Source organism: Schistocerca gregaria, chromosome 6 (assembly GCF_023897955.1).
Source record: "Schistocerca gregaria isolate iqSchGreg1 chromosome 6, iqSchGreg1.2, whole genome shotgun sequence".
NCBI lineage: Eukaryota > Metazoa > Arthropoda > Insecta > Orthoptera > Acrididae > Schistocerca > Schistocerca gregaria.
Genome location: NC_064925.1, coordinates 435437793 through 435464034, shown reverse-complemented (window position 1 = coordinate 435464034; position 26242 = coordinate 435437793). Strand labels below are relative to the sequence as shown.

At 39.5% G+C, this 26242-nt stretch overlaps 1 protein-coding gene across 2 annotated transcripts; it reads right to left on the bottom strand.

Moving 5' to 3' along the window:
* On the bottom strand, positions 1-20840 carry LOC126278290 (trafficking protein particle complex subunit 2-like protein). Of its 2 annotated transcripts, XM_049978301.1 has the most exons (5): positions 20639-20830; positions 20385-20557; positions 9066-9153; positions 8903-8982; positions 1-349 (listed from the first exon to the last, which is right to left on the bottom strand). In XM_049978301.1, the coding sequence occupies exons 1-5, from the start codon at positions 20669-20671 to the stop codon at positions 304-306; spliced, it is 420 nt and encodes a 139-aa protein (XP_049834258.1). In that variant the 5' UTR covers positions 20672-20830; the 3' UTR covers positions 1-303. The 2 variants fall into 2 exon arrangements, with proteins under 2 accessions (XP_049834258.1, XP_049834257.1); XM_049978300.1 differs by having other exon boundaries at positions 8903-9153; positions 20639-20840.
* Positions 20841-26242: the final 5402 nt, after the last annotated feature.

Genomic DNA, 26242 nt, shown 5'->3' with positions numbered 1-26242 from the left:
TGAGTTGAAAAATAATTTTATTTTATCAAAAGGAAAAGTTATAACATATTCTACAATATTACATAGGGAAAAAACTGCACAATATATCCATCACAGAACAACTATCGTATAATGATGAAATCACACCTTATTCAGTGCAATGCTGTGTTTGGGTCCCACATAAAAAGGATTAAAAATTTTCAATAGCAGAGGCATGGGAATGTATTTGCATCCTTTGTTTTCGTATATTTCCAGCATACATCTGCACTTCAAATTTTTCCTTAGCTTCAACTCCAGCCTCAAATAAATAAAGGTGTTGTACAGTCATGCATTTCCAGTCATCATATTTCTCACTGTTGTGTCGAAATTTCTGCAGAAAAAAAAGAATATTTCAAACATGTTTTTAGTCATTACAATGAGTGTTATAATATAATGCATAATTGAATAGGATGGGAAGGAGGTAAGGAATATGAATGTGCAAGTATATAAAAAGTGATTACAGTGAAATACCTTCAAACTAAATTGTTTTCCATCATTTTAAGATTTAAAAGAAAGTCCAAACATCTGATCTGGTTTCACACTAACTTCCACCTCTTTTATTCATATACTAATTTCTTCGTCTCGGCATATCTATTATGTCCAATGTTTTTGCTAATTTAGTTTACATAATTTAACATTTACCCTACTGCTTCTTCCACTCCAAAATTAACTATTTTTGAAAGTTTTAGCATATGTTCCACTAACTTATGCTCTCTTCTCATAAGTGTGCAAAGATTTATTTTCATAATTATTCCTTGTGGTTTATATTTTGTAGTTAAACAGTTGACCTCATTTCTAATACAGTTCTGAAGCATCCTATTTGAAATGTTTCCAATTTTCGCACAGTGCTCATAGTGCTATACATCAGACATGCACTCTCAGAAATTTCTTCCTCAATTCCATGATACTAGTTGCTACTACTTTTTTGGTGAGGGTAGCTTTGCTGATTATTGCCAAATCACTTGTGACCATTTCCATTAAGAAGCAGACATCTAGATCAGCCCAACACAGCTGCAACATTCCTGCTGCACCTTGGTTCAGCTGGTACTAGAATGCTGCTATGCTTCTTTTAATTATAGTTCATAACATTAATTTTTGGTCTGTTAATCCTTATAACCCACATCCTCACTAGGCAGCCCAGCACAGCATCTGTGTCTTGGACAGAGCAAAATCTAGCAGTTTCTTCTGGTTGAATTTTTAATTCCATCCTGGGCTTTGCTTTTAGTTTAGATTCTACCACTTCAACATACAAACAACAGTGGCTATAAACTAACATACTAGCTTATATTTTACTAATAAATGTTTCTCGGGCTTCCAGCCATGTCAAGTGGTTTAAAGTCACGAGCTTTCGGCCGAATACTCCTTGGACATTGTCAAGTGGTGACTGTCTTCTGTTAGTTGCTGCCATCCTTATATAGCTCCGGCACCATGTATGGTAATGTTTGCATTGTGCGGCCGCTGTGCCCATTTCAACCTTCCGATGGTCGGGTCCCACGCTCTGCTTAGCTGCAGGCCACCATTTTTATTATGCGTGTTGACACAAATTTTTATTTTGATCGTTTCTTTTATAATGCAATCACTAAAACTATTAGTCCGTGTGATAACAGATGTCTCGTCGAATACAATACAATGACCATTTTTTAATGCATGTTCTGCTACCGCTAATTTCTCTGGATACCATAGACAAAAACATCTCTGTTCTACACAGCACTGTTCAATCATATGCACAGTCTGTTTGCTATATAACTGTCCACATCCGCATGGTATTTTATATACTCCTGGCGTTCTGAGGCCTACGTTGTCTTTCACAGGCCTCAAGAGTTGTCACATTTTTGCTGGAGCCCTGAAGACCGAATCGATTTTATACCTCTTTAGGAGCTGGATTATCTTTCCTGTTATTGAGCCACAGAACTGCAAAAACGCAAACTTCTTTGAGCCCTCCTCAGAGTCTTTCTGCTAACGTATGTTCGGAAAGGGAGCTTGCGAAATACGAAATGAATGATGATAGCTGTTAGGGTACAGATATAAAAGAAGCAATCGAAATAAAATTTTGTGACAACACGCTCCATAAAAACGGCGGCCTGCAGCTAAGCACAGCATGGGACCTTTCCATCGGAAGGTTGAAGCGGGCGTGGTGGTCACACAACACAAACATTACCATATATGGTGCCGGAGCAGGTACCAGTGATGTCACAGAAGGCACTGCCGCTATATAAGGATGGTAGCAGCAACCAGAAGACAATCACCACTTGACAATGGCCGAGGAATACTCGGCCATAAGCTCATGGATTTTAAATCACTTGATGTGGCCAGAAGCCTGAGAAACTTTTATTAGTACATATTGCCATGAAACTATGCACTCCTGTATTACCTTATATTTTGTTTAAGACTAATTTGTCTTTTTCATTATCTCCTCCTCCCCCTAGTCCATCATTTCTGCACACCTATCAGATTACTGGGGTACCTTCGTATTTAATTAAAGTTTGGATTTTAAAAGTCTTATGCTACCTGAAGGCTTTCTCTAGGTCTACAAATGCCACAAACATATTCCAGTTTTTAAATTAAATCACTGCCACCATTTGACTGCAAGTTTTCATTATTTATTTCACTATAACATGATAACATTTGATAAGCACAATTTAAGGCGCATCATTTACAAAGACAGTGTCATACATGTCTGAATGACATATTGTCGCTCAAATATTACAAAACATATAAGGACATAAATAACAGTCGTTTTATCATAAGATCTGAGTGTGCGAATTAAAAAAAGGGATTACAGCTAATATTATATATGGTGGGCAAACTTTAATGTACTGTGATAATGCTGGCCAACACAGTGCTGTAGTTAAGTACAGGCCATTGATAATGTGGTAATTAATTTTCTGCATTCGAAAGGGAACACAGATGTAAATGGTGAGTTGATAGAAGTGAATGGCAACAATGCACTATCATATGGCTCACTGGTTGGGTGAGGTGGAATTTCACAGTGTCAGTGAAGTCAAACAATTCTTAATGATGAAGAACGAGTGACAGACCACCTATCTGTGAAGAACTGGGAATCGCAAGAGAAGTGGAGGACCTGGTGCTCTAAGATAGACATATTATAATTGAGATAGCATAGTTGAAAAAGTAAATATCAATTGTGGAACAGTTTTCTTAATCTAGTATGTCATATTCTGAAAATGAACAAAAGTTGTCGCCTACTGAGATCCACAATACTTCTATCCATTCAAAATGCCTGCCAAACAAGGGCAGCAATAGGAATGTTGCAGCTGTGTTGGGCTAATCTAGATGACTGCTGTAGCTGCCTAATCACTATAGTCAAATGATGGGTGATCATTATAACCTCAAAACAAGGGAAGCAGTGCAAGCATGTGAATTCATAGCCAGCAAAAAAGGAGAAGATGCAACCATCAATGCTTTTTTGGAGCACAGGGGACTACTAGTGAAATCTCCTCATTAGGCTGCATAATGGAATCAAGTCAAAGTGTTGTGAATGTTTTTGGTTCCAATGTCCCACCTCTTTTTGCACTAGACAGTCTCACATGCTGTTGCTTTGGGCTAATCAATTTTGTCTCCCTCCCTTCGCTCCACCTCCCCCCCCTCCCGTCGCCCCAAAATCTCCTGAAATGGCACCAAATGATGTTTTCCTCTGTACGCAGATGAAGAAACCAGTGTGTGGCAGACATTTACTGAATGACAACGAGGTGTTTTTTAAGTAGAATTTTTTCTGCACAGCCAAAATCCCTACTTCCAATACCTAGATCTCCAAGCCATCTGCTGTTGGGAAGAGTTGTGCTGAAGGGAGAATATGCAGAGGAGGATTAACACCAGCACAAACACAGTTTCATTTTTCTAAAGCAGGGGTTCCCAACAAAAATTTTTCAAGGACCCCCTCATCGAGCATGATTGGTACCTTGTCATATCACAGTATCAAGTACACTCCTGGAAATGGAAAAAAGAACACATTGACACCGGTGTGCCAGACCCACCATACTTGCTCCGGACACTGCGAGAGGGCTGTACAAGCAATGATCACACGCACGGCACAGCGGACACACCAGGAACCGCGGTGTTGGCCGTCGAATGGCGCTAGCTGCGCACCATTTGTACACCGCCGCCGTCAGTGTCAGCCAGTTTGCCGTGGCATACAGAGCTCCATCGCAGTCTTTAACACTGGTAGCATGCCGCGACAGCGTGGACGTGAACCGTATGTGCAGTTGACGGACTTTGAACGAGGGCGTATAGTGGGCATGCGGGAGGCCGGGTGGACGTACTGCCGAATTGCTCAACACGTGGGGCGTGAGGTCTCCACAGTACATCGATGTTGTCGCCAGTGGTCGGCGGAAGGTGCACGTGCCCGTCGACCTGGGACCGGACCGCAGCGACGCACGGATGCACGCCAAGGCCGTAGGATCCTACGCAGTGCCGTAGGGGACCGCACCGCCACTTTCCAGGAAATTAGGGACACTGTTGCTCCTGGGGTATCGGCGAGGACCATTCGCAACCGTCTCCATGAAGCTGGGCTACGGTCACGCACACCGTTAGGCCGTCTTCCGCTCACGCTCCAACATCGTGTAGCCCGCCTCCAGTGGTGTCGCGACAGGCATGAATGGAGGGACGAATGGAGACGTGTCGTCTTCAGCGATGAGAGTCACTTCTGCCTTGGTGCCAATGATGGTCGTATGCGTGTTTGGCGCCGTGCAGGTGAGCGCCACAATCAGGACTGCATACAACTGAGGCACACAGGGCCAACACCCGGCATCATGGTGTGGGGAGTGATCTCCTACACTGGCCGTACACCTCTGGTGATTGTCGAGGGGACACTGAATAGTGCACGGTACATCCAAACTGTCATCGAATCCATCGTTCTACCATTCCTAGACCGGCAAGGGAACTTGCTGTTCCAACAGGACAATGCACGTCCGCATGTATCCCGTGCCACCAAACGTGCTCTAGAAGGTGTAAGTCAACTACCCTGGACAGCAAGATCTCCAGATCTGTCCCCCATTGAGCATGTTTGGGACTGGATGAAGCGTCGTCTCATGCGGTCTGCACGTCCAGCACGAACGCTGGTCCAACTGAGGCGCCAGGTGGAAATGGCATAGCAAGCCGTTCCACAGGACTGCATCCAGGATCTCTACGATCGTCTCCATGGGAGAATAGCAGCCTGCATTGCTGCGAAAGGTGGATATACACTGTACTAGTGCCGACATTGTGCATGCTCTGTTGCCTGTGTCTATGTGCCTGTGGTTCTGTCAGTGTGATCATGTGATGTATCTGACCCCAGGAATGTGTCAATAAAGTTTCCCCTTCCTGGGACAATGAATTCACGATGTTCTTATTTCAATTTCCAGGAGTGTATTTGAAAAAGCCAAATTAAGAATCTTTTTATAAATGTTCTATTTTTGGTACCTCATTATTGAAAAAATATTGAGCTTTAAACTTTTTCAATTTAGCCATCATTGTTATTGTTAAATTTTTGATTATTGCTCAACATATTTGTCTTCAAATCTAGATGTTTAGTATAACAAACTTCTTAAAAAAATAAAAATAGAGTATGAACTCAAAATGACAGGAAAAAAAAATATAAACTGAGTGTATTGATCTTTCAAGTGTACTACACTTGAGATTGCATTGAGTAGACGTGTGTGAAAAATAAGAAAATACTAATTTTGTAGAAGGTACCACAACTTGATCTTGTTCTTCTTCACTGAGGCCTTGGATTTTGTCTATTTCTTCACAGCTGAAGGGATTTCGAATCCATCTGTCATCAGGGTCAGGTAGATGCTCGGCTACATTGTTCTTGATCTGGTCAGGCAAACTCTCTTCTGATGACTCCAAGAATTATTTTAAAGTAGAAAAGTTAGTTTGTGACTCGTTTTCTATCCTTGGCGCCCAGATCTGACACTTTTTGACCATAGCACTAATCTTATCCTCAACTTTAACCATGTCTACATTTTTTCCTTGTAAACTCAAGTTTAACACATTCAAGTGGTCAAACACATCACGTAAGTACGGAAATGAGCAAATCCAAGAGAAGTTAATAAGAAAATCCGCATACTTTGTGTCAAGAAGGAAGACACAAACATTGTCTCTAAGTTCAAAAAATCTTGACAAGATCCTATCTCGAGAAAGCCGTGTTGCTTCCGTATGAAGAAGTTGCTCAGGCTCACTGCCGATTTCTTTACACTCTAGGAAGACGCTGGAAGCAGAAGGTGTTCGCTAAGGCTCTGCTCATGCAGGAAGTGGCCAAAACAAAAATCTGTTATCATATGAAACATATTTAAAATATTTTTTTATTCTAATAGCATCTTGCGGACCCCTCTGGCATAGTTTGTGGACCCCAGGGGGTCCACGGACCACCTGTTGGAAACCACTGTTCTAAAGTGATAACTGGAACACTACTCCTCATAAATATCAATAATATGCCACTCAGTGTGGCAGGCATATCACTAAAAAAAATAATAATAATAATAAAATAAAAATAATCTAAAGGTGACAAGACAATGTGAAACATGTAAAAAGTAATGCCAATGAATTTTTATCGCCCATAAAAGGGCGTTCAGAACATTCTGACATGTCAATTGATGCATGTTGTTGTTCAATTGTCTCGAAATCCTAAATCTGCTGCCATCTCTGAACATATATTCCCTCATGGGATTTTGGACCAATTCAAAACAAATTTCCACATATATTCAGTGAATGCTGGATGGAAAAACAATTTGCACTTTGATAACACCTGCTATTCTGTAGGTTTAATTTTCAATAGGCTTCCAACAGAAATAGGGAAAAAAGATTTTTTTCCATTTCAAAGGAGAGTGTAGAGGGTGAATGGCACAAATTATTAAACTGTTTGGCAGATGCATTATAGGCACCTCCCCTCGAGGGAATGACAGTTACAGCATTCAATTAATGAAGTACACCATGGTATTCTTGTTCAAACTGTTCGCGTGTTTTTGTATTTCTACAGCTTCTCTGAACAAGTGCGTGTGATAGTGCTTCTCTACAGCCAGAACTTCTGTGTCGGCGAATTTTATTACGTGGTCGGTCTCATTCAGTAGGTGCTCTGCCACGGCCGATTTCTCCATCTACCCCTGCAATGTCGCTTAGGCTCTTTGATCCTGGTGTTAATTGATCGTCCAGTCATTCCGATATAAACTTTTCCGCATGTGCATGGTATATGGTATATTCCCGACATTGCAAGTGGGTCTCTTTTCTCCTTCACCGATCTAAGACACTCTTTGATATTCCTTGTCGGTTTGAAAATCGTCTTTATGCCATGTTGTTGTTGTTGTTGTGGTCTTCAGTCCTGAGACTGGTTTGATGCAGCTCTCCATGCTACCCTATCCTGTGCAGGCTTCATAATCTCCCAGTACTTCATCTCCCCAGTACTTTACGCCGTTTTTGCGCAATATACGGCCGATTCTGTCCATCACTCTGGGAATGTATGGCAGAAAGGCCATACCTGAGATTTCTTTTCGCCAACACAGAAGTTCTGGCTGTAGAGAAGGCCGACACAGAAGTTCTGGCTGTAGAGAAGCACCACCAAACGCACTTGTTCAGAGAAGCTGTAGAAATACAAAAACAAACGAACAGTTTCAACAAGAAAGAGGAAAGCACAAAGGCAAATGGATCCTGACTTCCCGTACTGCAGCGAACAACCATCGCAGGTAGCAAGAGGAGAACCACATGGAAATGACCGCGGAGAAGCCCTCGGATGTTGGCGCGCCAGGTACATATAGTCTACGGCCGCGAGCTCGGCTCCAGTTCACCACCGGCAATGGAGGGTGAAGCTTTGACAATGCCAGCCACTAGTGCTGGCGAAATGTCAGAAAAATCATTAGATGAACGTCGGCCAAAGAACGCGAGACAAAAGCCAATAGGCAGTTTGTTAACAAGTGGCCTCATAAGCCTTAACAATTTTGAACCACTGATCTGTCTTAAATCTCAGTGTGGTCATGTAGATACTAAGCCGGAAACACAAGATAAACAGTAATTACTTAATACAGCTGAGAGAGCAGCAGCTACTTAACTAAACTTAGCTTGTGCAGGCACAAATTTAACAATAGTTAATTATTAATATGGTTTCTAACAGCTGCTCATTTTCTAAGGTGTACATTCACTTGTTTCACATCCCTGAAGGTGCTTCTTTCTAATGGGATCTATTGAAGCATATAAATAAATGAAATAATTAACAGAGCTGTGTGTTGGGTACGTACACTGCAGCTGGTAAGAGCATCGCTTGAGAAAGGGAAGAGATTATGATCAAATATGGCTGCCTGTGTGATGATTTTACCTGATTTTTTTTCTTGAACATGAGTTCATTGTTTTAATCACTGTTCCACCTTTCTTGACCACAGTTAAATTTCCTTATAGACACATTTCACTTCAGAATGAAACATTCATTTTAAAGTTATTACTGACTGATGATACTGTATGAAACTGAATACGGTACAAAGTATTTCATTTATTAATATACATAGGTGATTGTCTACATGAACACAAACAGCGTACCAAGTAACACAACAGGGAAAAACTGCAGCTTATCTATACATAACATGACATATACTACACTGTATGATGTAAGTGCGACCTGGATGTGCCAGTTCATGATTTAGCCCTTGAATAATTTGCGTTACTGACTTATCCATCATCATTCACTTTACCATGTGTCGAACATACCTATACCTCAGCTGTTTGGAAAACACAGCTGCATAGTGACAACTTGTGTTGGTTGGATAGGTTGTGACAGCAATTGTATCACTATAAAAACAAAGCCACATAGCTTTCACAATGATATTACAATTACATGCATATCCTATATCTGAATGTGCTGGGTAAACCTTAATACTTTGAGTATAAAATGATAAATACTTACTTTGATGTAATAACATCCCCTGGTATGTAAAATGGATTACACACCACATCAGTATATAGGCTGTGTAGTTTCCGAAACATCTGAAAAATGCCACATTTGGAATCGCTCTTTTAATTGCAGAATATATGAGTTTTTCAGTATCGATCAGGCTTATATGACTTACCGTTCTGACTTCATTGTCTCGCAGGAGAGTGTTTGAGGATTCAACAACAATTATAAATTTGATTTTTGTGTTTGTTACATACCCGAATCTTTTAAATCATTAAGGCAAACATCAATATTTCACATGTATTTTTAGAGGAACAATAAACTGCATAACTTTATGATCTCAGGATAAGAAAACTTCACTTGAGAAAACTACAAAGTTATGAAGTAGAAATGCTGGTCATTATTTAACTTTAAGAGCTGAAACATTTGGTAGCTACAGAAGTATTACGGTATCCCAGCTTTTCATACTATTGTATTCTTCCTTGGAGAGGAGGGAGGAATATGTTGGGGAAGATTAAAGAGAGGGTCACAACACTAAGATGATAGGGACTCACCTGTTGTGAGGATGAGGGGAGACAAGGATAAAAGGGGAAGTTCGTACTCTGTCTGACATCTCTCGCTTCATTTTCGTCTCTGATCATCCTCACAACTGTAGGGATCCTTTCATCCAATGGTCTGAGTGGCGTGATCTTCCTTTTTAACCTTACCCAATGTATTCCTCCCTCCTACCCAAGGACAGGAGTAATAGCTTAGGAGGCTACGATTTCAGGATAGGTTAGGGGATTTGGAAGAGATACATAACACCAAACAGGACAGAGTATGGTTGCTAGAAGTGACTGGATGCAAGGGGGAGGGGGGGCGGGTTGGAGATTATAGATATTAGATACAACAAGAACCTCAGACATAACATATGTTTTAAAAATAAAGAAATGACGTTCCATGAAAATATACTGGTCTCTTTCGTATGACGAGGGAGAATTACAAAAACTGATTAACGTTAGCAAATCACATGATGATGAAGGATGAACTTATATCTCCTCTCTCCCCTCTACCTATCCCACTATTTTAGTCGCCTCAAGATCAGATTACAGTGAGGACTTAACACTACACAGTGAAAACTCTATTTGCCATCTGACTCAATCACAAAGTTTTAAATATACAGAGTGTGTCACCTAATGTTACCGCCGCGAGGGATTAGCCGTGCGGTCTAAGGCGCTGCAGTCATGGACTGTGTGGCTGGTCCCGGCAGAGGTTCGAGTCCTCCCTCGGGCATGGGTGTGTGTGTTTGTCCTTAGGATAATTTAGGTTAAGTAGTGTGTAAGCTTAGGGACTGATGACCTTAGTAGTTAAGTCCCATAAACTTTCACACACATTTCATTTCAACCTAACGTTACCGCTGGATATATTTCGTAAACCACATCAAATACTGACGAACCGATTCCACAGACCGAACATGAGGAGAGGGGCTAGTGTAATTGGTTAATACAAACCATACAAAAATGCACAGAAGTATGTTTTTTAACACAAACCTACGTTTTTTTAAAATGGAACCACGTTAGTTTTGTTAGCACATCTGAACATATAAACAAATACGTAATCAGTGGCGTTTGTTGCATTGTAAAATGTTAATTACAGGCGGAGATATTGTAACCTAAAGTTGACGCTTGAAACCTCCGATGTTCAGTTGCGTGTTGTAACAAACATGGGCCACGGTCAGTGAGCAGCATCTGCAGGGACATGTTTACGATGACGACCGTGTTTACGAGTGTGGCTGTAGTGCACTGTTGTGGTTTGGTCTAGCTGTCGCAGTGTCCGAATGTAGCGCTTGCTGCATTCGTCTCCGCATGCAGACCAACTGTAGTACACCGAGTTACCAGACGTCTGTGATAGCGTAGTGTTGTAGGAACTGTGACCATGGTGTATTCGAACTCTGAAAAGGTGGAGATGATACTCATCTATGGCGAGTGTCGATGAAATGCAGCTGAAGCCTGCAGGGTGTATGCAGAATGGTACCCGGACAGAGAGCATCCAACGTGACGCACATTGCAAAACATCTACCGCCAACTGTATGCAACAGGTATGGTCGTAGCACGCAAACAGGTCCGTAACAGGCCCGTCACAGGGGAAGCAGGTGCAGTTGGTGTGTTAACTGTTGTTGCCATGAACCCACACATGAGTACACGGGACATTGCGAGAGCCGGTGGACTGAGTCAAAGTAGTGTCATGCGCATACTGCATCGTCACCGCTTTCACCTGTTTCATGTGTCGCTCAGCAATTACATGGTGATGACTTTAATCATCGAGTGAAATTCTGTCAATGGGCATTAACAGAGAATGAGTTGCAGTTCTACCTGTTTACCGATGAAGCGGGTTTCACAAACCACGGGGCAGTGAATCTACGGAACATGCATTACTGGTCCGTGGACAATCCTCGCTGGCTCAGACAGGTAGAGTGACAGCGACCGTGGACTGTAAATGTATGGTGCGGAATCATTGGTCCTCACTTCATTGCAGGGGCCCAAACAGCTGCAACATACATCGCATTTCTACAGAATGATCTGCCAACGTTGCTCGAAAATGTCCCACTGGAAACGCGTCGACGTATGTGGTACGAGCATGATGGTGCATCTGCACATTCCGCAATTAACACTAGGCTGACCCTTGACAGGATGTTCAACGGCTGTTTCATAGGACGGGGAGGACGCATAAATTGGCCAGTCTGTTCTCCTGATCTTACACCTCTGGACTTCTTTCTGTGGGGTATGTTAAAGGAGAATGTGTACCGTGATGTGCCTACAACCCCAGAGGATATGAAACAACGTATTGTGGCAGCCTGCAGCGACATTACACCAGGTGTACTGCGGCGTGTATGACATTCATTATGCCAGAGATTGCAATTGTGTGCAGCAAATGATGGCCACCACATTGAACATCTATTGGCCTGACATGTCGGGACACACTCTATTCCACTCCGTAATTGAAAACGGAAACCACGTGTGTACGTGTACCTCCCCCCTCATGGTAATGTACATGTGCGTAAGTGAAAAAGACCAACAAAAAGGTGTTAGCATGTGGACGTAATGTGCTGTTCCAGTCTCTTCTGTACCTAAGGCCCGTCACCGTTCCCTTTGGATCCATACATAATTCGGTGCTCTTCGATACACACGATCGAACAGCGGATGAGTGGTACTCAAGCGTCAACTTTAGGTTACAATATCTCCGGATATAATTAACATTTTACAATGCAACAAACGGCACTGATTATGTATTTGTTTATATGTTCAGATGTGCTAACAAAACTAACAGGGTTCCATTTAAAAAAAACGTAGGTTTGTGTTAAAAAACATACTTCCGTTCATTTTTTTATGGTTTGTAGTGACCAATTACACTAGCCCCTCTCCTCACGTTCGGTCTGTGGAATCGATTCGTCAGTATTTGATGTGGTTTACGAAATATATCCAGCGGTAATGTTAGGTGACTCATCCTGTATAGTTTTTGCTAAAGAATGTTGGTCGGTTGATTTGGGGGAGGGGAACAAACGGTGAGGTCATCTGTCTCAGCTAAATAATGTACGACACTTTACTAGCGTTCTGTCCATCACAAACTAATGGCTAAAGATTGACCACATTTCATTTTCTATACCAGGCTACATACAAGTAAATTATTTCTACAGAAATAGTTACAAGTGGGAGTACTGCAGTTTTCATTAAACAATGGTTGACATAATATTTTAAGTTTCAGCAGTGTTCCTTTGGTTTAAATGATTTTGTGCAAGGATGAATGTGAGCCACAAGTCAGTGAAGTCTGCGGTGCTGTGGTACTTCATGTAAGAGCTTTACCATTCACTGGATTTGTGAGAGATATAAGCATCATGGTCGTGGAACAAGTCACTTGTACATTAATGAATCAAACTGTGGCAGACTACTGTTACGGGTCGCTTTTGCAATTACTGTTTGAGATTATTGTCAGATATTAGTGAAATCCCTCCCCCTATGAACCATGGACCTTGCCGTTGGTGGGGAGGCTTGCGTGCCTCAGCGATACAGATGGCCGTACCGCAGGTGCAACCACAACGTATGGTTCCTGAAGAGGGGCAGCAGCCTTTTCAGGAGTTGCAGGGGCAACAGTCTGGATGACTGACTGATCTGGACTTGTAACACCAAGCAAAACAGCCTTGCTGTGCTGGTACTGCGAACGGCTGAAAGAAAGGGGAAACTACAGCCGTAATTTTTCCCGAGGGCATGCAGCTTTACTGTACGGTTAAATGATGATGACGTCCTCTCAGGTAAAATATTCCGGAGGTAAAATAGTCCCCCATTCAGATCTCTGGGCGGGGACTACTCAAGAGGATATCATTATCAGGAGAAAGAATACGGGCGTTCTACGGATCGGAGTGTGGAATGTCAGATCCCTTAATTGGGCAGGTAGGTTAGAAAATTTAAAAAGGGAAATGGATAGGTTGAAGTTAGATATAGAGGGAATTAGTGAAGTTCGGTGGCAGGAGGAACAAGACTTTTGGTCACGTGAATACAGGGTTATAAATACAAAAGCAAATAAGGGTAACGCAGGAGTACGTTTAATAATGAATAAAAAAGTAGGACTGCGGGTAAGCTACTACAAAAAGCATAGTGAAAGCACAGACACGAAGCCCACACCTACTACAGTAGTACAAGTTTATATGCCAACTAGCTCTGCAGATGATGAAGAAATTGATGAAATGTATGATAAGATAAAAGGAATTATTCAGGCAGTGAAGGGAGACAAAAATTTAATAGTCATGGGCGACTGGAATTCGAGAGTAGGAAAAGGGAGAGAAGGAAACGTAGTAGGTGAATATGGATTGGGAATAACAAATGAAAGAGGAAGCTGCCTGGTAGAATTTTGCACAGAGCACAACTTAATCATAGCTAACACTTGGTTCAAGAATCATGAAAGAAGGTTGTATACATGGAAGAAGCATGGAGATACTGACAGGTTTCAGATAGATTATATAATGGTAAGACATAGATTTAGGAACCAGGTTTTACATTGTAAGACATTTCCAGGGGCAGATGTGGACTCTGACCACAATCTGTTGGTTATGAACTGTAGATTAAAACAGAAGAAACTGCAAAAAGGTGGGAATTTAAGGAGATGGGACCTGGACAAACTGATTAAACCAGAGGTTGTACAGAGTTTCAGGGAGAGCATAAGGGAACAATTGACAGGAATGGGGGAAAGAAATACATTAGAATAAGAATGGGTAGCTTTGAGGGATGAAATAGTGAAGGCAGCAGAGGATCAAGTAGGTAAAAAGACGAGGGCTAGTAGAAATATAAGATGAACACCACGAAAAGCAAAATGAGGATAATGGAATGTAGTCGAATTAAGTCGGGTGATGCTGAGGGAATTAGATTAGGAAATGAGACACTTAAAGTAGTAAAGGAGTTTTGCTAATTGGGGAGCTAAATAACTGATGATGGTCGAAGTAGAGAACATATAAAATGTAGACTGGCAATGGCAAGGAAAGCGTTTCTGAAGAAGAGAAATTTATTAACATCAAGTATAGATTTAAGTGTCAGGAAGTCATTTCTCAAAGTATTTGTATGGAGTGTAGACATGTATGGAAGTGAAACGTGGATGATAAATAGTTTGGACAAGAATAGAATAGAAGCTTTCGAAATGTGGTGCTACAGAAGAAAGCTGAAGATTGGATGGGTAGAATACATAACTAATGAGGCATTGAATAGAATTGGGGAGAAGGGGAATTTGTGGCACAACTTGACAAGCAGAAGGGACCGATTGGTAAAAATCATAGAGGGAGACCAAGAGATGAATACACTAAGAAGATTCAGAAGGATGTAGGTTGCGGTAAGAACTGGGAGATCAAGAAGCTTGCACAGGATAGGGTAGCATGGAGAGCTGCATCAAAGCAGTCTCAGGACTGAAGAAAATTAATTGGCAACTATTTATTTGTATGAAACCTTATAGCTACAGTGGACAAAAAGCAAAATTCCACTGACATTTTTTTTTAGCTCTCGACTTTCTGGATCACAACAAACTGCTGGAGAATTTCTAAGTATATGGCATTAGGGGCACTGGATCAAAATTGTTCATATGATACTTGACTAACAGGTAACAGAGAATATAAATAAAATATGAACTACAGGAGAGTACTAAGACATGTTTCTCAGTCGCAGAAATTCTAACAAAAGGAGGTGCCCAAGGATCCATTCTTGGGCCAGTCCTCTTCTCCTGTACAAAGATGACTTAGAACTGAATCAAAAACATAACTTTTTTTGTTGTTGCAGATGACAAGCATTCTACTCATAAGAAAAACCAAAGCGACTACAAGCAAGTGTAAATAAAATAGAAACCCAACTAAATGGATGGTTTGAGGGGAATAAGCGATTGAAAAATGTCAAAGATGTAACATTCCTGAACTTCTGTATTCAAGTTGATGCTTGCAATGCCAATGTGACAAACTCCAACAAAATCACATAGAAAAAGAATTCTAAGCATTTAGCCTCAAAATGACTTCAAATGGGATACATATATAAACAAAATAAATGGCACACAAAATAAAACACTGTAGTCTATGTTAACTTCCTGTTACAAGAACTTTTCACGCTGTCAGACTTGCCTACTTTGCCCAGTTTCACAGCATGTAAGGAATTATATTCTGTAAGGAATTAATTATGGGGTAGTATGTCATCTAATTCCGTCATTTCCGTAACTCAGAAAAGGTGTATCTATGGGGTCTGGTAAGGTAACATGAAAAATGATTTTGTAAAGTTTCGACTTTGAATTACTACCTTGCTTAACGTGAGCCATTTACTTTTGCAATTTTAAGGGTTAACAGGCCTGAAATACAAATTATGCTGTTGGATTCATTAAACTGTTGGTTCTAAATGACATCACAATAAGTTTATATTTACCAATTAGGTCAGGGACAGATAGAAACTGCAATCTCAAAACATGGACTGGATGATAAAAATTCCAAAATAAGCAATTTTGAAAGGAATTTATCAAATAATAGTAAAACTGAGACAGTGGGTAACATACACCTTGTCAGTACACACAAACACAACACGAAAATATGCGGCTATGTCTCATGGAAATCAATGGAATTTTCATAAACTAATTAAATTTGTTCTCTACACTTTTGCTGAGCTGGTTGCTGCAAAATACCTAAAAAATCATTCCTATCAACAGCAAATATGTGGTCTTGCTATGCTTGGAATATTTTCTTAATTATGTCACAGCACAGCAGCATAGGTATAGTTAATAGGAGTCTCCTTTTCCGGAAAGAACTGAGCAGTACATTTGCTGCAGCTTTAATTGAAGATTATGTTGGGACAGATCAATCAAAATGATCTTGGTCATGTTCACCAGAAACTTCATCTTCAAGTTCATAATTAAGTACTAGCAGCTGCTCACCACCTTCAAGTCATGTGCCCAATGAACTGGTGCATGAAGTGCTGGAAGAGGTAGGACTCAGTGTGTTATGAACAGAATGTCTGTATTGTTGCAAATCAACAGGGTCAAACAAATCTACTGAAAAAATTCAAATGGTAAGGAACTTCCACTTAATGTTGTGCCGTTTTGTGACACATTTTCGTTGTTGGGAGCTGCTTGTAATCTTTGTCTCTGAGCAGTGCCACCCCCTGTGTGCTGAAACTGAGGAGGAAGCTTGGAGCAGCCTGTTGAGGAGTCTTGTGTGGGTTTCCAAACTAGAAGGTTGGCTGGGGTAGTAGTTAATGAACTGCTTATTGTAGCTTTTGAGTGATATTTCTGAGTGGAATAGTATTATATGAGAAGATGGTGGCTTAATGGCATTATTGTTTGCAATGGTACCTGCAGAACATTGTTTGTTTTAATCTGCCCTGAAATGAAACTAAGCTTCCAACATAAAACATGGTGCATCTAGTTGAGCGTAGCTGAATTTTCGAGAGCAAATATTTTGTGGATAGCTGCACTCCACTGAACCACGTATGGAATGCTAGTGGTATGTTCTCACTGCTCTTAATTGTTGAGTGTTTTTCTGGTGTGTTCCCTCTTCTCAGTTCTTTGATTTGATTTGTCAGGAAGACCTATAGCCAGTTTCCAGACTCAGGTGGGGGTGGGAGGTCGTTTGTGGAATGGGCTTACAATGGAGCTAGCATGTGTGTCACTCCAGACTGGTTACTGTAGCTACAAATGCAGCTAGTGATGTACTGGGGTCAGTTGTATGTTGGAACTTGTCACTGTGAGGGTTGTAAGTGAATGGTACATTGCTCATTTGTATGGTGTTGCATACTGGACAATAGCTAAACCTGGTGGTCTGTGTGTTAAACTTACTTAAAATTTTGGAACACAAAGGTCCACAGGAAGTGTTGAAAGACCTCTTACAAGCAGTTATTTTAAATATTTATTTTCAGCAAGAATTATGTTGTTGTTAATTAACTGAATGCAAAGTATGGTTGTCTCATTGATTTCAAAGTTTAGTAATACCACTCGTATTAGTTATTTTATGAAGAGTACTTTAAGCTTGTTCATTGGCATGACTGCTATGTTTGACCACCAAGCTGGGAGTGACTTATTAAGATACAGTATATATTAAGTGCCTGAGAGCTGGGCAGGGATTACAACGATAAGCTTATCTTTTGGCCAAATTCTGTGGTCCATTTTCAAGATGAGCAGAGACTCCATTCTATATAATGTTTAAGTAGCTGCTCATATGTATTTGGCTGCTTGTAAGCTGCAGAGCAATATTGGCATTCAAGTAGTGAAGACACTCATTCGTTTTAGTCTAAACTGCTGAATTAACCTTTGTATTTTGTATATGAGTACTTGTGGCATGAAGTTATTTAATTTTGAATGGAATTGGAAGAAATCCTAACAACTGGTACAATAGGACACACACTGCCATGCACTTCACAGTGGTTTGCTGAGTATGGATGTAGATTTTGATTTGTATTACATGTCTGTATGTGAGAGATAAAAATTTTAGTGAATTATAGATAAAACTGAGGCTCCTTCATCCAATCACTTGTTGAAGGAGCATAAAATATTCCTGGGTAGGCATTACTTGAAGTCCATGGAACTGCACTATACTTACTTATGATCAGTGACAGCAACGAATTACTGTCTGCAGCAATGTAGGCAACAATACTAGTTGAATCCCTACCTGATCCCGCAGATGCCCTATTCAGTAGATTTTCCTTTACCCGAAGAGCTCTTACCCTAGTTAGGTCTCTGTCAAACCCAGAACCACCACAACTGTAGTCGTAGCATGATTTTATCATCATCTTTTAGCCCACACATTTCATACATATTCTTCAGTTCACTATAGAAGGGGTAAGTTACAAATGGATCTCTAAGTGTTTGGGACTTTTGAAGGTGCTCAAGTTTCTTCAAAGAAATATGGAGGTTGCGTTTCATAAAAACTTGATACTGATTCCCACAGGACAGTCACTTTTAAATGGAGTTCCATAAATTCTGTTAAACGTATTGTTGCACAAATGATTTAAGTTGTTCTTTGTCACATTGATATCCTATTTCTGCATGAGCATTAATCAGCTGACCAGTGTAGCTTCAAGATGTGGAGGAAGAGCTTAAGGATGCCCAAGGTCTAATTTATCCAATGGTATCTTATAACACAAAGGAAAAAAATTACAATAGAATTATGAAACTTCCTGTCAGATTAAAACTGTGTGCCAGATCAAGACTGGTACTCGGAACCTTTGCCTTTCGCAGGCAAGTGCTCTACCATATCAGTGCACACTCCACTGCAGAGTGAAAATCTCAATCTGGGAACATCTCCCACGGCTGTGGCTAAGCCATGTCTAAGCAGTATCCTTTCTTCCAGGAGTGCTAGTTCAGCAAGATTTGCAGGACAGCTTCTTGAAGTTTGGAAAGTAGGAGATGGGGTACTGGCAGAAGTAAAGCTGTGAGGACAGGGCATGAGTCATGCTTGGGTAGCTTAGATGGTAGAGCACTTGCCCACGAAAGGCAAAGGTTCTAGTCTCGGTCCGGCACACAGTTTTAATCTGCCAAGTAGTTCCATGTCAGCGCACACTCTGCTGCAGAATGAAAATCTCATTGTGGACGCAATAGAATTATGATAATCCAGTATAAGGGTTTAGTTTCAATTTCTTCTTTTCATTCTTTAACTGCAGAATCTTGGAAAAATATGATTTCTTACCTTTAATTTAGTAGTATATGCCTGACTTTGGAACACCATAAGCCCCTTCTATGTCCCTAAATGTTTTATTTTTATTTATAAAACAGCCCTCGACTTCAATTACAGTGTAACTACAATTTAGTCACCTTTTACGGTAGGTTCTTGGCATTTTCCAAAATCTCACATGGAATAACAATGTCATACTGTTTTGCACTCTCCATTCAGTAACTCTACAAAGCAATGGGTCTTATTTAGCATGAAATTAACCATTTTTTTGGTACAATCTCGTTTGGTCCTGATAAAAGCTTAATACACAATAATATGTGCTTAAATTATCAATAAATCAAGGGCAAAAATAATATTTTCTTTTTCCTAGAATATGGACCTAACGAGAGAGAGAGAGAGAGAGAGAGAGAGAGAGAGAGAGAGAGTGTGTGTGTGTGTGTGTGTGTGTGTGTGTGTGTGTGTGTGTGTGTGTGTGTGTGTGTGAGGGGGGGGGGTTATGTAGACAAGATTTTTCTTGGATAAATAAATATAGTGAACTATGATTTTGATAACATACCTACAAGGGAAGATTTGCTACGATTTAAAGTTCTCTACCTAAGTGGGACACTTATTTGGGCTACATATTTAGCCACTAGCACTACTTGTGTCTACTTTTGTATGCCAACAATCTGCAGGCCTATTACTACATTTTACTTTCTCGTTTTGTTTCAGGCTGAATATAGTGAAGTTTTAGCTGCATTCTTAGATTTAACAACAGCCAAAGAACACAAAAATTTTAATTAAATATGCATGCATCACAAACATATAAAAGTTTGTTCCACAACACATTACCCCAGATCTAAGGTTCCATATAGATCTAAATATTGGGGTCCTACTGATACTGAACAAACCAAAATTTGAAATTGGTGGTATTCAAACTGGAACCTCCCCAGGAAGCAGATGGTTGAATGCCCATCCGATATGTGTGGTACTGAGAAAGTAAAATACTCTGGGTGGACCAAAACCAGCACTGCTTCTTTGTGGTGCGCAGAGCAATCTACAAGGGCTAAGGATGGGAAGCACCTACAGAAAAACACTCAGTTTATGAGGTTGGGTGTCCTACACAGAGCTAATAACCAATAACAGGGGAACTATGCGATTACGAATATGTCACATATGCCATGGTTGTAACAAGGTTCACATTCGAAAGCGGCATGTAAGATCCGAATGGGAGCTTCGTGTCCCTTCGAAGTCAGGAAGAAGAATAACTCCAAACTATCAATATCGCAGCTTAATTGGGCAACAGGTGATAACTAACTGTAATATGTCTAATTATGTCTAACATTTAAAAAGCGCACAGGATACATTTTATGTTCTTCTGTTGAGTATAACAAACCAAGATATAATTCTCTAACATCTGCCGTAGTTTTACCAACTGATGTCAATTTTTCTTCAACTACATCTAGAGAAGTATGAACCTTGTAGTGAAACTGCAGTTCGAGTTCTGGGTTCAAGCATGATATATATTTTGGCGAATTCTGAAAAGAAAAAATACGATTTGTAGGCACTAAGAAGTTACTGTGAGCAGATGTGGTAAGACATAACAACAGATTCCTCACATCTTTGCCTATAATAGCAACACAAACAGCCATGGCGACGATAAACTATTATTTCACATTCCTTCGTGTTACTGAATGCAAACAAAAACAATTTTTTTTTTTTATCGCGTTACACTCCTGTGACAGCTCTGCTCATAGATGTTGTACTTGCCGCAAGTGCACATGAGAAGCAGTGATCTCTGATGAGAAGTGAAAACTGTAAATATTGAACTGCCAACCTCTCATATGCCAGATTTCCACAGGCAATGAAAACTTGCGCATCATCGCCTTCGGAAGTCAGGATCTGTTACCGAAAGCGCGATCACGAAACAGGAAGTTTGCAAGATGCAGCCATCTGAAATAATTCGTACTAGTTAAACAGATTCTGGGTCAAGAGCTTACAGAATGGCTAATGGTCCTACAAATATTTGGTACGAAAGTGCATTTCCCACAGAAATATTAAAGGAGTGACGAACGCCACAATAAAAGAGGTACATTGTTACATAAACATCCATTCATGCTTGTCGTGATGGAAATGATTGAAACGGAACTTCAAAAAAATCCATAATACATATCAAATGGGGTATTCACGCAGACCGTCAAAGGATTGGAAATTGATAGAACAGGACGTCTGGGACAAAGTTTCAATCGCAGAAAGTTTTGAGGTTGACATTGGTGGGTGACTGGAGTTGTTGCCTGCTAATATCAGTAGTTAAGATATTTTCGATGTGTTGAGTTATAGTAGTGGATCTTATGCTTCTGTGTTTTCTTATTCTTTATTTCTGTTCTTTTGCTTTGTTTTCGCAACGCATTGCAGATGCTTCGTGACGACTTGAACATTTTTTCAATTGAGTGTTCTTCTACAAGAGAAGCTAGATATCTGAAATCGACAGATGATTGACCTTTCAAGTAAGTGGATAGCGAAAACGTCTACAATTTGTACAGATTTGTCTTTGGCTCTCTTGATCGACGATGTCATCGGTCTTAATACTAGGTCTGCCCACTCCGTTGTTCATCGGGAAAATTTGTGCGGCCATTTTGAAATCCTTGTCGGCAGTTTCGATCTTGATTGTAACTCATTATTTAAGGTCCATAGACTAGGCATGTGTCACGATTGGTCAGCAGCTGAAGATCCTTTACCCTTACAAAATATAATCACATTGCGCACTTCACAATTGGCGGGATGTATTATTGTCTCGGCCATTATGATCTGCTCTCACCGACTGGCAAACAACTACTAAATCAAACCAACATTGTAGTAGTTACCTAAGGCGTCAGTAGACAACGCTGCATGTATGAAACTTCATTCAGACCTATTATCGCCAGACGATTGTTTTGGGATAGGTTTCGTATATTCCGACTTTTTATATCATTGATATATAACTTCATATTCACCACTTCTTACAGGGTTAAGCGAAGAGATGTTGTGCTGACGTTCAATCTAGAGAGAACGCCAATTGCCAATCAGATTGTCTGCCATTCTGTTTCATTTCGTTGATGTCTACTGTGAATCGGTCTTTTATCATATTTCATGGATCGCATGAGGAGAGATCTCTGGTGTGTATTGGTATGTGAAAAGAACTCAAAAATGTATGTTTAGTTTAAGTGCAGTACAGTGAAATGAATTTACATTTCTGTATTACAATGCTAATTCTAATGATAAAATAACCTAAAACTTTAAATTTAAGAGGCATCAACACCTAAACAAAATTCTTTATCCATATCAGTGTCATAATATTCTTGGATTACTAAGTTCCTTTTTAATTAATTGCGGCTCTTCTCATCATCTCTCATTTTGAGACGTATCAGTGTTCACTTAAAGTAATGTACTGCTCTGTTGCAAAACGTTTTATCAATAATTTCATAACTGCTTCGGAAACGATGGGTTTCGTACGTTAAGTACATGCTGCCATGGAGTACCTCTCATCAGTCATTGCAAATAAATTCACTAATATGAATGTGCCTCTTACTACACCAATAGAAGTAATGTCCACAATACAATTTTTAAAATCATAAAGTTATATTGGTCATGATAAAATACAAAGTTAATTAAATATTATGCTTCTGGATTTAGTAACATATTAAGCTATCTGAGTAACCAGTCGTTTATCAGTCAAATGTTTCCTGAGTGGCTGAAATATGCTGAAGTTATGACTCTGTTTGTGACAGGAGATAAAAAATATGATCAAATTTCTGCCCAATTTCACTTAAGCCAGCATTCTCGAAAATTTTAGAAAAGTTTATATAAAATTGGCTTCTTAAACGTCTGACAGCAAATAGGATATGGTCGAATTAATAGTTCAAATTTCTAGAGGGTTCGGATATTGAGAAGGCTCCCTAAATATACAGTGAGAATGTACTTACTTCATTAGACAATAAATTACAGGCTACTAGTATATTTCATGATCTGTCAAAGGCATTTGATTATGAAACCACAATATCCTTTTAAGTAAATTGCAAGTATTATAAGATTATGGTTAACAGGAAATGCTGCAAAGTGGTTCAAATTCTATATCCCTGAAGGGAGATAAAGGGTTTCACTAGACAAGAGACGTGTACTAACCTATCAGGCATGATCCAACTGGCAAATAATTGCATGTGGTATCCCACAGGGTTCTATCTTAGTACTCCTATGGTTTGTTGTATGGTATATATTAGCAGGAAACGTAGTTATAAGTAATAAAAAAAGAAATAATTTAACCCATAGATATAGTCCATGTCTGTATAAAGACTGTATGCAGCTGTTGGAAACATTTGAAGGTTTTTGATCATTGAATTATTGGCGAAAGAGGAAGAGTCACCTTTTGTTTTCTAGGTGTTGTCCAAATCGGATATACATGGCACACCGCCATTAATACGACATTATTTTATTGTTTTATTCACCAGTCACAACCAAACATTTCTCGTAATCATGTTATGTAAGTGTACTTTCAAATTGTGTTTTTATTTCATAATACATGGTTATTAATAATCTATGTATATTTTATTTAGTGTCTTTAGTCATTGTAAGATTGTTGGATGGACTGGCACGGAAAAATATTCTGTACTTTTAAGCAAAAACTCGTCCAGCTCGATCCACCATTGTCTTCAGATGCAGTCATATTACAAAGTCCAAATTTAGTGAAAACACAGAGAAAAGCAACACAGTTAAAAATACATGAACAGACCTCTAACGAAAATGCCATACTCAAGCACTGAGGGTTTGTATAAATTTTTTTAAATACATTACTGTAAGTCATTGTATGGTCTCAATCCAGTTACAAATGAACCAAAAAATAAAAATCAAATAAAACACGAATGACCTTTTATATTATCAAAATCCAAGTTTTTTGTTTGAAAATTATGCAGACTTTGCAATAAATAGCAATTCAAGTGGTCTTAGAGAGATCAGTTAATGAAAATTTCATAGAAATTAATAAATAGTACCTAGTCAATTCTGTATCATCAAACTAAGAAAAAACAAATGACATGCCGTTCAGGACTTGTAAGAGGTTTCCCACAAGTATATACCTAAAACATAACGAGAAACAGATAGAATAAGTTGACAGTGTTTAATTCTTGAAATTACTGCTTGGTAATAAATTCATCTGGGAAGAGCACACCATCGAACTGCTGAAGCACCTAAGCAAATCTTTATTTGCAATGTGATATAAAAATAAAAAAAGCCTGCACACTATTTCATGTGGGATTATTTTTTGGGGTAACTCATCAAGCTAAGCTAAAATTTTGTGGACCCAGAAACGTGTGGGCCAGTCGCTGTGGCCGAGAGGTTCCAGGTGCTTCAGTCCAGAACTGCACTGTTACTATGGTCGCAGGTTTGAATCCTGCCTTGGGCATGGATGTGTATAATGTCCTTAGGTTAGTTAGGTTTAATTAGTTGCAAGTCTAGGGGATTGATGACTTCAGATGTTAAGTCCCATAGTGCTTAGAGCCATTTTAACCATTTTTTGGAACGTGTGATAGGAATTACTTGTGGTGTGAACTGAAGAACAACCTGCAGAGGACCGTTTAGAGAAATATGGATGTTACTTACAGCTTCCCAGTATATTCATTCTTCAATGAAATTCCTAGTTAAAAATATCTCTTTTTCAAACCAACAGTTTTGTCCATGGAATGAGTACTAGAAATAAGAGTAAACTTCACAAAGATTTAAAACAGTCATTACTTTGGCCAAAAGTGCGTCCATTTTTCAAAAATACAAACTTTCAATAACCTGCCAACAGCCACAAAAAGTTTAACTACAAATAAAGTTCAATTTGAGAGGAGGCTAAAGGATTTATTGGTGACCAGTTCCTTCTAGTCCACTGACGAATTTCTTTGTAGAACTAACTGATGTTTGTATGTCACTAATAATATCAAACAATGTGAGTGTTAGTGTAATCTGACTTTTGTAGAAATTCAGTGCAGTAATGTGATCCTCAGAAATGTAATCTTGCTGCATCCAAATTGTGTATTGGCAAACCTTTCTTTATTCATTCATCCAATAAAATTTCTAAACTGGATACGTGACCATCCCAACTCTGAGATACAACCAGCACATCAAACAAAGATTAAGACTGTTTCGCCTTCACAACTCCTTCTTTACCACAGAGAAATTTTCGAATACAAATAGTCATTTACACAGTAAAAAACATGCAAATAACCACTACACATCCATACAAAGATGTTGTATGTCTGTTCCATTGACATGTTCCTCATCATAACATCTGTCATGAGTACTATCTATGAAACAGGTAACAATTCTCTCGTAGGGATGGGTCTGTCTCTTTCAATGTCTATAATTTTTATTGAGGATGTGAGCATCCAGCACCAATCTAATCTTAACAATTACTGTCTTTCTTATTACCACTGCTTTGTTACCCAAGGACTATGAGATTTCTCAATGGTACCCCTTTGGTCATGTTATATATTTTCTTGTCCACAGGTAAGAGTACAAGATGGTTTAAAAATGATATGTGATCTTTAGTTTTAAATTTACATTATAACTCTCAATTACACCTTGTCTCACTGTAAATGTCTAGGCACTGTATGATTAAACCTGCTTTAACTGTTCTCTTTTCTTGTGTTTCAATCCTAACAATCTTTTACATTTAGTCTTAACCTTATTTTTCTATATGTTTTCCATTCTTCCTCAACGTTTCCTCTCTATTCATCACTGTCGCTGGCATCTAAGCCTTTTTTGAGTTTCATCTTCCAATTATTAACATAATCAGTCAGGTCTCTCTGTATCGGACCTCTGTTTAACCTGACTGAAGTTTGATCAATATTTGCATTTATTTATGTCACTTCCCTAGTAATTCCAATAACATACTGCGACTCATCTTCCAGTCAATACACACAATAACACAGATAGACTGGCATCAACTACTAGTAACATGGGTTGGTGGACAGTATTCCCGATATTTAGAATGCCACCAGTATACTGCCTTTCAGTACAATCAATCCCGAGCTTATACAGTGGTGACAAGGAAAGAGGGATATCTTGAGTAATTTTTATTTCTTCTGTATACATCCTTAGACAACTAACTAAATTGACTCTCTGTGTCCAATAAAAATTATACTAACTTCCATCCTATAAAACCTTGTAATAATCACGTTGAAATTTTTCATTCAGAATCTACTCTT

Excerpts from the sequence above, each read along its gene's own strand:
- LOC126278290 (XM_049978300.1), bottom strand. The coding sequence starts at position 20,671 with ATGGCTGTTTGTGTTGCTATTATAGGCAAAGAT. Across the intron at positions 20,558-20,638 it reads TTGCTATTATAGGCAAAGAT|AATTCGCCAAAATATATATC; the intron begins GTGAGGAATCTG and ends TTTTCTTTTCAG. Across the intron at positions 9,154-20,384 it reads TCAACAGAAGAACATAAAAT|ATTCGGGTATGTAACAAACA; the intron begins GTATCCTGTGCG and ends ATGATTTAAAAG.